Source organism: Phlebotomus papatasi, chromosome 3, assembly GCF_024763615.1.
Source record: "Phlebotomus papatasi isolate M1 chromosome 3, Ppap_2.1, whole genome shotgun sequence".
NCBI classification, from domain to species: domain Eukaryota; kingdom Metazoa; phylum Arthropoda; class Insecta; order Diptera; family Psychodidae; genus Phlebotomus; species Phlebotomus papatasi.
In genome coordinates, this window is record NC_077224.1 from 62,186,610 (window position 1) to 62,200,765 (window position 14,156).

Below are 14,156 nucleotides of genomic sequence, written 5' to 3' on the forward strand. Positions count from 1 at the left end.
ATTTATTACAGCTTAATTTGTGTTGTAAATTTTCCGAGGAAATATTCAGCTGAATAATGATTTTCTTTAATTTTTAAAGGTATTTCAAATACATATAGTTGCTCACAAATAATGACACAGCTATTACAATTGACTTTGAATCAATTTGATATATATATTTTTTAATAATTTATCGTAAAATGTATTGGATGATTGCATAAATTCGTGGGACTTTTTTACAAATGTAAATAAGGGGTATCCCATAGAACACATCCACCATTTTTTTGTTTACGTTTTTGCATATGCTGGAAAGTTTTTAGTGTATTACGTCTCTTCAAAAGTATTCTTCAAAAAGGTCGATTTGTGCTTTTGGGAACTTTTACAAAATGAGAAACGAAAAGAAACATTTGTAATATTTAATGTTTGCGTAATTTTAAATAAATCTAAGTGATGGACTTTCGTAAAAAAAAACATTTTGAAGGTTTATTTAGATCGTGTCCTTGCTCTAAAAATGATTAAAAGTGGCTTTGAATATTCCAAAATAGGGATTTATTGGATTTATTCTTCGAAATATCAATTTTATTTTAAACGGTCTCTAATATTGATGGCGATATTGTGAGTATCCTAGTGGAAGAAAATTTTTCGATAACAATTGAAGAGATTATTAAAATGTTGGAAAATCATTTTGAAGAAATTTCTCTAATACAACAGTAACGGAAAAGGCCCTGCGAAAAATAGCCAAGCTTGTTGCAAAAGTTAATTAGCAATCACTAAAAACCTTTCCCAAGAGTTCAAAACGTTTCAATTTTAAAGAATTTTGAAACCAGGGAGAGAATCAAGCTCAATCAAATTTGAAGATACATCTGAAGTACTGAATTAGTTGTTGCACTCGTACTTTCGGATTCCTACAGACTTTGCAGCACAGCGTTAATAGTTGCAAACGACATACATTTTTTTAGAGACTCTACTTTCCAAAAGTAGCTTCACTGGTCTCTTAGGAAAATTTAAAATATGTTGATACCCCTTCGTAAAACAAAGATAATATAAAATTACTGAAAGTATGCAAGAGTATCTGTGGTTAGAAATTCAAAATATAAGCAAAATGTTAGAAATATGGGGAATAATAAATTTCTTGAGATATTTTTTAAAGTTTTCTTAATTAGATTTCTCATAAGATTAAATAAATTATTGATTAGTATAAGTGCATGAAGTGCTGGAAGTATTGCAGCATTTTCGAGAGTGTTGCGAAGTTGTGGAAGTGCGCAAGGCTATTCCATGCAAATTGTGGAAGTGCCTGGAAGTGGTGTACACATTTTCAACCTAATATCTCCCCCTTTCCATGCAGTACCGCATAAAAGACGTGGTTTAAACAACCATTGACAATGCCTTTATGACATCTCCCGATATTGAATTGTTGGGATTAACTAAGGGATATTACACTATTCCACTACTAAATACTAAAAATTAATCAATTTTAACTTTGGTTATTTATTTAAAATTAAACAAAGGGGTCGATCTAAAATTATCTATATTGGTGGTGTTTACTAGGCAGAGCAAGAACAGACTAAAGGAGCAGAATTCCAGGATTAACCCAAATTTTTAATTTTTATATTCATTAAGTCTGTGTTTTCGTTGACCCTAATTCATTACTAGTAGAAGTTTCCTTGAAAAGTGTTTCGACTTCATTTATTTTCACATCTAAATGCAAAATGTTAAAACTTTCTCATTTGTAAAATAGTGCAAGAGCTGTTTTGTGTCACATTCCAGTGGAGAATCACAAAAAGCACTTATATTATAATGAAGATGGAAGAATTTGTCATTCTAAATTCTATAGTACTTCACCTTGTATCATTACCAAAATTCTCCTGGTGAATAGTTTAAGTTTAAATTCCACCGAAATTTTATACAACAACTGTGAAATTCTTCCCATTCCCAATGAATGAGTTATTGCCGATTCTATCAACAAGTGTTGATAACGTATATCTTTTTGCCGTGATAGTGGCATTTCGGTGAAAGTGACCGCAGGGTAAGAAATTGCAAAAGGAAGAGAATTTTATTAATTTCATCGACAATTTAAAGTGCTACCCTTTCACCAAAGCTGACCTGAAATGTTGGCTGTATCGGGACTACCACATAATTTGTTCATCCTTCACACGAATCCGTTGAAAAGCTCCCACAATTCCAAACACGTGCGTAAGTATTTACTTATTTGGTCAGTGCTTTTCCAACACGTGACTCGTATTCTAACATGCCATGGTTCACCTTTTGTAAGCCAACAAATTCTATTTGTAGATCCCGAAGGATGTTCAACATAATGTTGGAGTTCGCTAGAAAACTCAATTAATTGCCACACGTTACAGTCACTCTTCTTATTTTTCAGCACTTTTCTTAACAAAATTTCTATCAATTGCATAGAGTTAAAGCAATTTAAAATCTGGAAATTGCAAAACTTTTTTTAAGTGGTAATTTGCAGTTTCTTGGAAAATTTTGAAAAGATTTATTATTATATTACCGCTCAAACTTCAAGAAAGAACACTATCATCACACGATTCTTCTAGCTTTGCGAAGTTGAAATTTAAAAAAATTATATTCTACGGTTTGTTCAAATAAAATGTGTTTCAGATTGGAAGGTTAGTCTAGTTTTCGAATGCATAGGTATAGCGATCCTAAATACAATACAATACAATGTCTTGTATTTAGGATACTCCAGATCTTTAGGAACGTGGATAAATCGTATAAATCTCAAGTCTGAAAACTGTTTTGCTGTGAGAAATATCGATATTCCTCACGTTCAATAATAACCCTTCTGATTTGAGAGCTTTCTCCGATCGATTCGAAAATGGTATCAGTTTGTTATCAAGCTTATGGGAGACTGGGGCAAAAAGTAACAAAACGGATATTTTATCTTTTTCAAGCTACCCTAGCGCCCCAGAAATTTCTAATTAGGGCAGTTTTATAGGAAATTTACTGCTCAACTACTTTGTGAAAGTCATTTTCCTGTATTTTGTAAGGAAATACAGTTATAGAGCTGTTTTCTAAAAGGTAATTTTGTGACCATTCTCAAAAATGCTGGGGCAAATAGTACCAGGTATGAGGATATTATCACATTTTGATTTGCTTTATTACGGGCTTTCGTAAATTAAAAAAAAAGCTAAGTGACATATTTCCATAGGAAATTTATTCCTCTACACATTTTTAAAACACAATTTTCTCTATCTGAACAAGAAAAGCGCTTTTCAAGCTATTTTAGAAAAAAAAACACACACAAAATAAGACTGCAAATCGTTGGACCAATGCAAACAACAAGCGGCGACACATGGCATTGACGTTTTTTTTGCCGTGAGACATCATAAATTGTTTCGGTTTTTCTTACTTTTTGCTCCATAACTTTTGTTACTTTTTACCCCAAGTGGTCATTTTTCATAAAAGGATTTCTGGAGAAAAGAATTTTTGTAAAATTCTAAAATAGATAGTGGTTTCGTATTGAAAGAATCCAAATCATTTAGGAAATACTTACCAGTGCATCATTTTTGGAAAATAAGTAGGTCAAAATTGATATCTGTTGTAAGGAAAACATTTCAAAAATAGGGCTAAAAATTTCGATATTTTTTATTTTCTAAATTCCTTGTTCGAATTCTAAGAAACTTACGACTTTGAAGAAGGTCTATGGTGGCCATCTATGGAAAAAATTTCAAGCCGCTATCTCTTTTATCTTGGAATATATTGAATTTTCAAAGTTTCAATTTGTGACTTTACCACAATCTCCCCTATAACAGAGATAACTACCTAAAAAGCTGTTGGAAGTTCGAATATTTAAATTAAACCGACGAGTTGCACAAAACTGGATATGGTCATGAAAGAGACATTTTACTGCTCGAACTCAAAGAGAGAGCAGTTATATAATCGTCTTTTTTTTTCAACTTGTCACTGTTCTAGAGCTTAAATGGTAAGAGATATCGACTCCAAGTCTTGGATGACCCACAATAAAATAAACAAAATCTGTCGACGATTTTTCCCCCTCCCCACCCCCCCCCCCTCTATCCCCACCAAAAAATATGTTTTTTGGTTTTTCTTAAAATTGGCACAAGCTTTTTCAATTATTTTCGGATAGGTTTTAGAGGTAGTCCAGACGAACATTTCGCCCATACATACCTATGACCGGAAAATTCGCCATTTTGAATTATGCAAGGTAAAAAATGTTAAAATACACTTTGGAAGGCTCATTTGTAACCGATTTGGTTAAATTTGGATTTTTTGGAAAGATATTGCAATGCCGAACCCGGCTATATCGGTCATAATCGGTGATGGATCGGAAAAGCAACGGTAATAGCTGTTTAAAAAAAAACTGTTTTTCGCACTTTTTCAGTCTTTTGATCCATATAAAATTCAAACGGAAAGAGATATCAACTTCCGGTCTTCAATGACCCCTCCTCAAATGACATTATCTCGTACCCAACCTCTCTATTCCCCCCTCCCCTTTCATACGAACCCTGTCCCCCAAAAACAGGTCAAAAACGAAGTTTTTCCAATTTTGCAAAAAATTGGCCAAGCTTTTTCAATGGTTTTTGGACATGTTTTAGAGCTGGTCCCGGCGAATATTTCGCCCAAATATACCTATAACCGGAAACTTCGCCATTTTGAATTATTGAAGCTCAAATGTCAACCACTTTGGAAGGCTCACTTTTTAAACGAATTGGGTAAAATTTGGATTTTTTGGAAAAGTATTGCAATTTCGAACCCAGCTGCATCGGTCTTCATCGGTAATGAATCGGTTAAGTACCGATTTTTTGATTTTCAAATGCTTTTGTGATTTATGAATCAATTTGATCTCTAGTAGAGATCAGTGGTTCCAAAAGATTTTGCAAACAAACGAATTCGCGATGAGCTCTATCTCGTGAGTTCGAGCATTCCGCAAAGTTGGGTCGCTTTGCCATCTCTTTTTGACGAAAATTGCTTCTAGTGTTTTATTTATTATTAGTAAATTAGTAAATATTCACATCATATAGAACGGCACAAAGGTAGTTTTGTAGTAGCCACTGATGAAAGCTTGGAAACTGAGCCGAAAGCTCTGGAAATAGTTGATACATTTTCCCACGATTTCCAAAACCCCCATCAATATGATTAGTTTCACGTCGGATTTTTTTTACAATAAAGTTGTTTTGTGTCCTCTGTATCATAAAAAACCTTTGAACTTACCTTATTCGGTGCAAGGAATTTTTTTTTGTTTCTGTGTCCTTGAATAGATCCACCTTGATACAACGAAAGCAACGACATACTGACCATAGCAATATCTGAATTAATAGCGTCCTCGTTGACCTGAAAAGCGGTACACAGTCTCTCATAACTTCTTAAAAGAAAAACAACAGCACTCTCTTGTTAGACCCTGAAGTTTTTATTTGATCTTCTCTTTATCTCTCACAATCAGTTGTAACCAATATTTTGTTTTAAAAATTTGAGAAAACCAAATCCAAAATTTAGACGAAACAGGAGTTTTTCTTATGAATTCCTTTGGTTAATTGATTTTTACACAAAATATTTATTCAATCCTCTTTTTAGTTTCCCATTTCCTCGTTCTATTTCTGTCAGTTTTAGCCATTTGTTATTCTTTGGTTATTTTACAAAAACAATTCACTGACGGGATTTTAAGTTTAGTTCAATAACGTAGTATTTCTTCATGTCCACCATTAATAAATTCTACAAAAAAAATGTTTCTAAAAAAACTACACTGAAGGTTCTACGGAAAAACTCAAAAACTATTTTTTTGAAATATGAAAACATTTACATTTCTTGTTTCGAAAAGGAACTTTAGATTTTCTAAATTGCTATGTAACATTTATAATTTTCTGAATTTTGGAACGGTTTCTCACTCTATAAAATTTATATCTTATATCTTTTTTTTTAATCTCTACAACTATCATTTACAGGGTTCCTTTAATAAAGTATTCTGTAAACTAATCATTACAATATGGAAGTTATTATCTACACAAAACTATCCCATGTCTATTTATTAAAGGAATACTACAAAAAAAACTATTTAATATTTGTTTTTCATAACCTTTGTATTTAAATCTCTACTTTCACAGGATAGGTAGTTTTGAACCTACTAAAAACGATCCACAAAATGGTCAAGTTAATGGTCTTAATTGGTCAAATTAAGCTGAGTGGAAGGTAGATTTCTGTGCTTTGTTGGAATGGACAATATGGCTTCTATTCTAGAAGTTGGACAACGAAGGGCACTCCAGCTTTTTCTTATTCTTAGACACCCAACTGAGCTTCTTTACATTTCCAATTGATCGTATTCAAATAATCTTCAGTTACTCAATGTATTCATACTTCCAAACCGAACTGATTTGTTTAAAAAAACAAGTCAACAGTCAAGCATATACTTCGGGAGAGAAAATAACAGAAAACTGTCAAAGTAGAAGGCCCATACAAGATCTATGATAGTAGCGTTTTCGACTCCAAACCTAAAAAAAACGTCTTTTGAAGCATATGGGCAATTTTGCATAAGCTATAGAGGAAACATTTCTGTCAGGAATACATCCTGCAGAGATCTGGGATTTGCGTTTTGGGAAGTTTTATACTCTGCAGCAAGATTTGCATTCCTAGAAGAAGTACACGGAGTATCCAAAGGAAAAGGTGAGATTGTTAAGAAACTTACCTAATAAAAGTTTTTCTAGGAAACGGTGAAAAGAATCATGGCATAATACTTTGAAAGTTCCCTTAATGCAATCTTTACAAAGAAATTAACACTTAAGCATATACTTCGGGAGGGAAAGCTATAAACGGGGATGTATAATGGGCCCGAGTAGGAGAATAGGTGCAGCAGTCCCAGAACGAACTGCTGATAAGAAGGACTTAGTTGCATTTCAGATTCAGATATCAAACTAGGAGGAATATGTAGCTAAGGTAGTGCGGACAATCTTCTAAGGGGCACCCTCTTTAGCGTCTGACTTTTGGGACACAGTGAAATCTGGTCTGTATGGCAGAGAAAAAACACCCCAGTAATACAAAAAATTTGCTCAGAAGTTAGACTTGAACATTTTCTTGAGAAGAAGATGTGATTTTTACTAATTTCTTCCTCGAAATATCCGATAATGAAATCAACATTTTGTAGTTGTTTTTTCCGACAACACAGTAAAGTAGAGTCAATCTCTACAATCTCACTGTGGCACTGTCCGTTATATTCGAAGCATGACGGTTCCCTCTGGCCAGTAGCGACACTTCGTCACGAGAGCTTAACCGTGCACATTGAGGACCACCATCAAGTGTTTCATGGTAAGTGCCATTTCCAAGGGCATTTCGCGATTGAGGAAGTTCGGGAGTGAATTGGGGCACTTCAATTTTATACCTCTACAAGTATCAAAATGACCTATCAGCAAAATTTGATTTCCCGAAAGTCTCAAGAATTATCTGGCCAAGAAAAACCTAAGGACCCAAATAGGTCTTGAATTAATTTTTAGTCTGAATGGTTGTTAGCAGATTGTGGACGGAAAAATAGACCTTTTTTCTCTTTAATTCTTCATGATCCTTCGAGGATAGCCGTCTTTTTCATTAGGTTTCGAACTTGGAGGGAAAACCACGTATAGACAGGATGGTTTTTTGATGCACTGCACTTGGACATGATCACTCTTCTCCTTTGAATTCACCATTCAGAGGACTGACAGCAGAGGAGTATGACCAAGTCCAAATGTAATGTAGCAGCACATCTCCTCGCCTGTACGTGATTTTTCTCCAAAGTCGAAACCTTATAAAGTTCGAAACCCGTCCTCGAAACGTCGTCGTGAAGAATTAAAGAGAAAAAGTCAAGAAAGGTCCATATTTCGGTAGAAATAAACGCAGGCCGATTCCCAAGAATATTTAGTTTCGCAGGGGACCTCTAATCGATAATCTTAAGATCCCAGTGTATGGCCAATTTGGGATGCAAATATACTGGCAAACTTTATAGGCTGAATATATTATAGTTGATCACCTAGGATCTATTTGGATCCTAAGCAATACCTTATCAAAATATTGCACATGATGATCAAAGAGAACAAGAGAACCACGAAAAAGTAGTACTTCTTCGTTGCTTATCTCTGCTTTTGCCATCTAAAACTGTTAGGAAATCTTAAAGTGCCTAATTAGACAGGATTTCAAATTACCCCAACTTACCCTAGTCCGTTTCAAAGATTTCCCAAGAGTTATCTTTTGGAAGGTTTGTAAAGTTTCAAAAGGATCAATTGGAAAAGTATCGAAATCATCTTCTAGAAAGGACGTGAACTATTTGAAACGCTCAAGAGATATAGAGGCCTAGGCTTTTGAAAACATTTTTTACGATCAAAGGGAAGCGTAACTTTTAAAACCTGAGGGACTATATTTAAGTGGTCCTTTACTACCTTCCTACAAAATAAGAGAATTAAAAATAAGACATTGTTCCTGAAACTTAAAAATTCTTCATATTAAATTTCCAAATAATATTCCGTCTTTCATTAAATGCATGTATAAAATGTCTTCTTACATTCCGATTATCAAAAGAGGAAATAAAACATCTTCAAGTGGAGTCTTTTAACCTGCAAATGGAACAAGGGTAGAAGAGGTGAAACAGATTCTATGTTTTCTTCCTCTTGAATAATGTGCTTTACATGATGCTGTTATGCTCATTTAGGAACAACGCCCATTTTATTTATAAAACCTAATTCTACTCTTACCTTAAAGCCACGCCCTTCGTGTATTGCTCGTATCCAAAACCACCCCTGTAGCCGATCGGCCGCAAAGTTTCACAGTAACGGAAAGATCCATAGAATTTATCTCCTATTTTTCCGCGTGAGTTTCCGGGGAAATAAACGTTAATATTCCGCTTGGAATTTTGTGGAGTTATCAGCTTTTTTTCGTGCGGATTTCCTTGAGAAAAATTCCGAAGTATTTTCTTGCAATTATCTAAGAGCATTCCGTGGAAATTTAAACAAAATTTCCATTGAATATTCCGAGGATATTTTCTGGTATCTTTCCGGGCAAGACTCCATGGAAGTAAACGCGAAAAATCTGCAATTATTTTTCGCCATAACGCTATAATTCTCGCGAGCTAGACACACTCAAATGAACGATATGGTAGCAATATTTTCAACTCAAAAGTAGAACTGAGTGTTCGTCTGCTAGATGAATACTCTACAAGTTCAAAGTTTCCAATTGGCATTGATCGTCCTTTTATTTATGGATGTTTTTTGTGGAAATTCTCTATGAAAATTTCACGTCATTTTTAATCAATTTTTGGAATTATTTTGAAGAAAAATATTTTTAAAAAATCCACTGGAAAAGTCGTGGAATTCCGTAATATTAAACCACGGAAACCACTAAGGCCGTTGCATGGAAATTTCCACGGATAATTTCGTGAAAATAAAGAGGATTTTTCCGATTTTTTAAAGGGATGATTGCCGGTTATACCGCTAATAATCCATGGGAAAAGACGTGGAAATATTCGTCAGAGAAAAGTCCACGGAAACTCGCGGACATTTCTTATTAGACGTTCCTATGCAGAGTTTCGCAAACGTCCATGGAACGCTAGGAAGAAATTTAGCGTCAAATTCCATCTCGGAAGCTTACGCGGATTTTGAGCGGTAAAATCCAGGGAACTCCACGTGGATTTTTAGCGGTAAAGTCAGCGAACATGGCAGAAAAGGGTGCTGGAAATCCAATGGAATCGCCGCGGCTGTTGGCTATAGGGACAATTCCATTGTCTTTCATACTGAAAGGTGTTTTTAAATCTCGAAAAGGAGAAGACAAAGTTAAATTATACTTCGAAAATTATTCGAATTGCTTTTTATCTTTTTTAATGGACTCTCAGTGGGGTGGAGCTTATTTTTAGTGGGCGGGATTCTTAAGACCCGATCACGAATTGTTATTTTAGGGCACATTTTTTTTAGAGTTGCTTCAGAAAGAGTCACGAAATCTCCCAGAGAGGGCGTGTCTTCCATTTTGTCCTATGTTATGATTTGTCAAAAGGTGGGATAGATACTTTTTCTGCAACAGATACAAGGGTCGAATACATGACAAATAGGCGTGGTTTTAAATGGGCGGGGCATCTAAATTCCAAAAAATGCATCTCTCTCATCTCTTCTACCCTTAAACCCTGCAAACAGTGTTTCTTTTATTATATTTCCTTGAGTATATTGTCAATCTTGAACATTCCTTATTTTCCCGTGTATTAATCAAAGAAATAATATAAATATTTAGTTTCTTTATCTGTGCCTCATATTTCAATGTGTTGCAAGTTAAATTCGTTATTTTAAAGGTAAAAAAAGGGGTTAGAGGATTTCGTCAATAGAAAAAAAATGAACAAGTTATCTTTGTTATAAAATAATCCACAAAATTTGAAATCCAAAATGCTGCAAAATGCTGTAAATATCAGTTTTTCGGTGTACCATCCATTGTGAGGTGAAGGGTGTCACTTCCGTATGGCCAAACCATCTCCTCCCCGCCAAACTTGCTCACATGTGCCATATTTTTGTACTTGTACAGCATAGGATTATCGATGTAGGATTCACATTTGTAACACCAAACAGACAAATCGCTAAAACTCAGCGCGAGTGGATGCTCGGTATCCAGATGATGATAGAGCATATGTTCACCCACATAGCGACCACAGAGTGTCCGGAAACAATGTAGGCAAATCCAATTTTCACGAGGACTCGCACATTCCTCGCATGGAACATTCGTATTGATCTCTACAATTTTTTTTTTGTATGTACCCAATACAAGCACGTGACGGGGGATAAAATAGAAACAGCAAAAAATACTAGTTTGAGCAACATATTCAATGGGATGACATGGTTTATGCTCTGACACAGTGACACATCTTCCAATTCATTCTCTATTGAATTCACAACAAGTTTATTGTTGCTGTTTTGTGCAATAAATTTGTTAAATTGATGAAATACCTTGATCAAATAACAAACAATAAGGTATTTTAAAAACTATTTTAGGACATATCTCCCAATCTACTAGTAAGCAAAAGTATCTGATTGTCTCACTATTTTCATTATATTGGTAGCAGGATGGAGCAATTTCACGAAGCTGGAGTTATTTTTTGAGACTCATTTATCAAATGTGTAAAAATTATATTAAGGCTAATCAAGTTTGATTAGTTTCTCTTGAGAATTGGCTACTTGAAAATATACAATACTCTCTTATAGCTACCCTAGTTAAAGAAATATTGGAAAAATATAGAGTGTTCGGAGACAGATTGTGTGCGAAGCCTGAAAAATCTTTAAAATTTCGGAAGTCATGCTCTTGTAAGGGATTCTGAATTTTTGGGATTACAAAAATTTTCCAAGCCCACGTTCTGGCTCAGGAATGCCTCCAAATGGTACTCAGAAAAAAAAATAGTTTGCAAAAATTTGCATTTGGATGCAAAAATTGATTGATTTTGGAGATCAGCTGTAAATTAATCAAAAAATTTACAATTGGGTGTAAATATTTTCATTTGGGTGTATTTTTGCAAATTATTGTCCTCCTTATGCAAATTTTTGCGTACAACTTAACGCTATAGCTGCGCCATCTACACTGATACATCATAAAGCAAATTTAGTGTTCTTGTCTAACGTATAGACACAAAATCGACGAACCCAACATATTAATGAAGTAGCCAATTGCACTTAACAGTCTTAATTTTACTACGACTATACAAATTTTTTCACAATAAATTTTTCACACTTGCTATTATTATTCAATTTCTTGGAAAATTTTGCCAGTTTTAACATAATCCAAGACTAATATTTGTAAGAATTTTAGCCGTCGGATTATTGCTAAATGAACCATCCGACATGTCAAAATCTTTTGCACTGGGGATGCAACCTCGCGAACAAATCTTTAAATATTTCAATATTGAAGTCTCTTGGATACAAAATATTTATCACACAACACTCCAGGGACTTGAGCAAGCCCTCTGAACCACAAAATTTACTTTTGCAAATAAATAATTTGAGCAATTTTCCTGAAAAACACTGCTAAAATTTCATTTAATTTCTGTCAGCACTGTCTTTTTCCGAATCACAACACAAATCTCTACCGGAAGAGCTTTTTCTCCCAATTTCCACTATTATAATTATTGAGAAACACGCGAAAACTATCACCACTTTGCAAAATAATTCTATAGTGAATTAATATTTTGTCTGCCATTTGACAATTATGAGTGACACAGCGGCACTAACACTGGAAGCCGCTGGAAAGTGCTCATTCCAAAAATTCCACAAGGAGTTTCAAGCTGGGTCACCACATCTTAAAATGTGTTTTCCTTAAAAGCTAGAGCCAGATCATATGCGTACAAGAGGGCCTTGGATGGAGACGGCAATGGTTGATCATTTGTGTAGATGTTAAACAAAGTGGTAGCCAGAACACTACCTTGCGGTAGGCCATTTTTTTTTGCAATCTTCATCTGCTTTTCTGACCACGGAACTCAACAAAGAATCTGCGTATCTCTAAGAGAAACCCAATCGTCTGTGAGAGGCCGTAGTCATTTGTGAGATTGTAGATCTTTGAGAGAAATTCTGTGGTTTACTGTGTCGAAGACTGCAGAGGCAGAGAGGTCAACGAATGCAACACCTGTGATTTTGCCGTCCCCGTAACCATGCTTAATAAACAAAGTGAGATTCATAATTTGACCGAATCTTTCCGTACAGAAGTAGATCTTGAAAAATTCGAAAATCTATTTGAAGATCTAAAAAAGAGACTTTCTTACTTCTTGATAATTCCGCAAGGTGACTGAGATACAGTAGAGTCTCGCTATAGTCCATATTTGGTTTCAAATTTGACACTTGGGTCGCACTATAGTCCATGTAATTTTTTAAAATTATCAACGATTTTTAGTATTGAAATTGCTCGACGGCTTCCACTTTCTTTGCGATTGTGGTACTTGTCCTTGCTCTCTTCATTGAGCCTGATCACAAGTAGATTTTGATTATCCAATAGTGTCTTGGATGAAAGGTAAATGGAACTCTATTTGCACAAAAAGTCGTTGAAGTTCGAAGGATTCAAATTCAATTTCGAATTTTCATAATAAATTTTCGAACAAGATGGGGAAAATTTATCAAATATCACATCAAAAAGCTCGCAAAAGAGTTACTCAGTGATTATGGAGTGTTTAAATACTGGGGCGAGAACAGTAAACGTCGTTGTTCAGTTTTTTTTCCTCACAACAATGTGAAGACCGTCACATTTTGACACTTGAGCACTTCGAAATTCGAACAGGATGTAACTTCCGCCACCTTGCGAAAGTATTCAGAAGTAAGAAAGTCTCTTTTTTGGATCTTCAAATAGATTTTCGAATTTTTAAGATCTACTTCTGTACGGAAAGATTATGGATCACAATTATCACAACTACTTAATAAAGTTTGCCAAAAATATTAAAATAATTATGTATGTCGCATACTAAAAAACATAACCTAACTTAAAATCAGTGTTTTGAAATCAACGGTCGATAAATTGTGGACTATAGAGCGATGGCCTATAGCGAGACTCTACTGTACATCCTGTTCGAATTTCGAAGTGGTCAAGTGTCAAAATGTGTTGGTCTTCACATTGTTATGAGGAAAAAAAAACAGAACAACGACGTTTACTGTTCTTGCTCCAGTATTTAATCACTCCATATTCACTGAGTAACTCTTTTGCTATCTTTTTAGTGTGATATTTGATAAATTTTCCCCACCTTGTTCGAAAATTTAGTATGAAAATTCGAAATTGAATTTGAATTCTTCGAACTTCAACGACTTTTTGTGCAAATAGAGTTCCATTTACCTTTCATCCAAGACACTATTGGAGAATCAAAATCTACTTGTGTTTACACCCAGTCAAGTTTTTCAACATTTTCGGATTTCCCTTAGTGTATCATCATCTACCACACAATTTAATCATCATCAGGATTATCAAACCCCACTTAGATAAATGCTTTAGACAATTCGAAGAACATAAAATTTCATTGCAAGCCACAATATTTGAGATTATTAGGAATCCAATCTAATCTCGCGTTAATTCACAAAATGTATTTACCACAAATGTGAATTTGAATTAAACCATATTGCACGAGCTCTAATTTGATGACATAAGTTTCAATGTACTGTATTCCAATGAAATGTTTTAATCTATTTCATAATATTGCAACATGTTGCTAAAAGGCCTATTTGTGGGTGAAAACATTTAAAAAA

At 34.5% G+C, this 14,156-nt stretch overlaps 1 protein-coding gene across 2 annotated transcripts in view; it reads right to left on the reverse strand.

Annotated features, from left to right (window-relative positions):
- Window positions 1-5,348: 5,348 nt before the first annotated feature.
- Window positions 5,349-14,156, reverse strand: part of LOC129807115 (histone deacetylase 6) — a 32,995-nt gene continuing 24,187 nt past the window's right edge. For both annotated transcript variants that reach the window (XM_055856159.1, XM_055856158.1), the window contains one exon: window positions 5,349-10,682. In XM_055856159.1, the coding sequence (XP_055712134.1) occupies window positions 10,363-10,682 (320 nt within the window). In that variant the 3' untranslated portion in view covers window positions 5,349-10,362. The remainder of the gene's footprint in view (window positions 10,683-14,156) is intronic.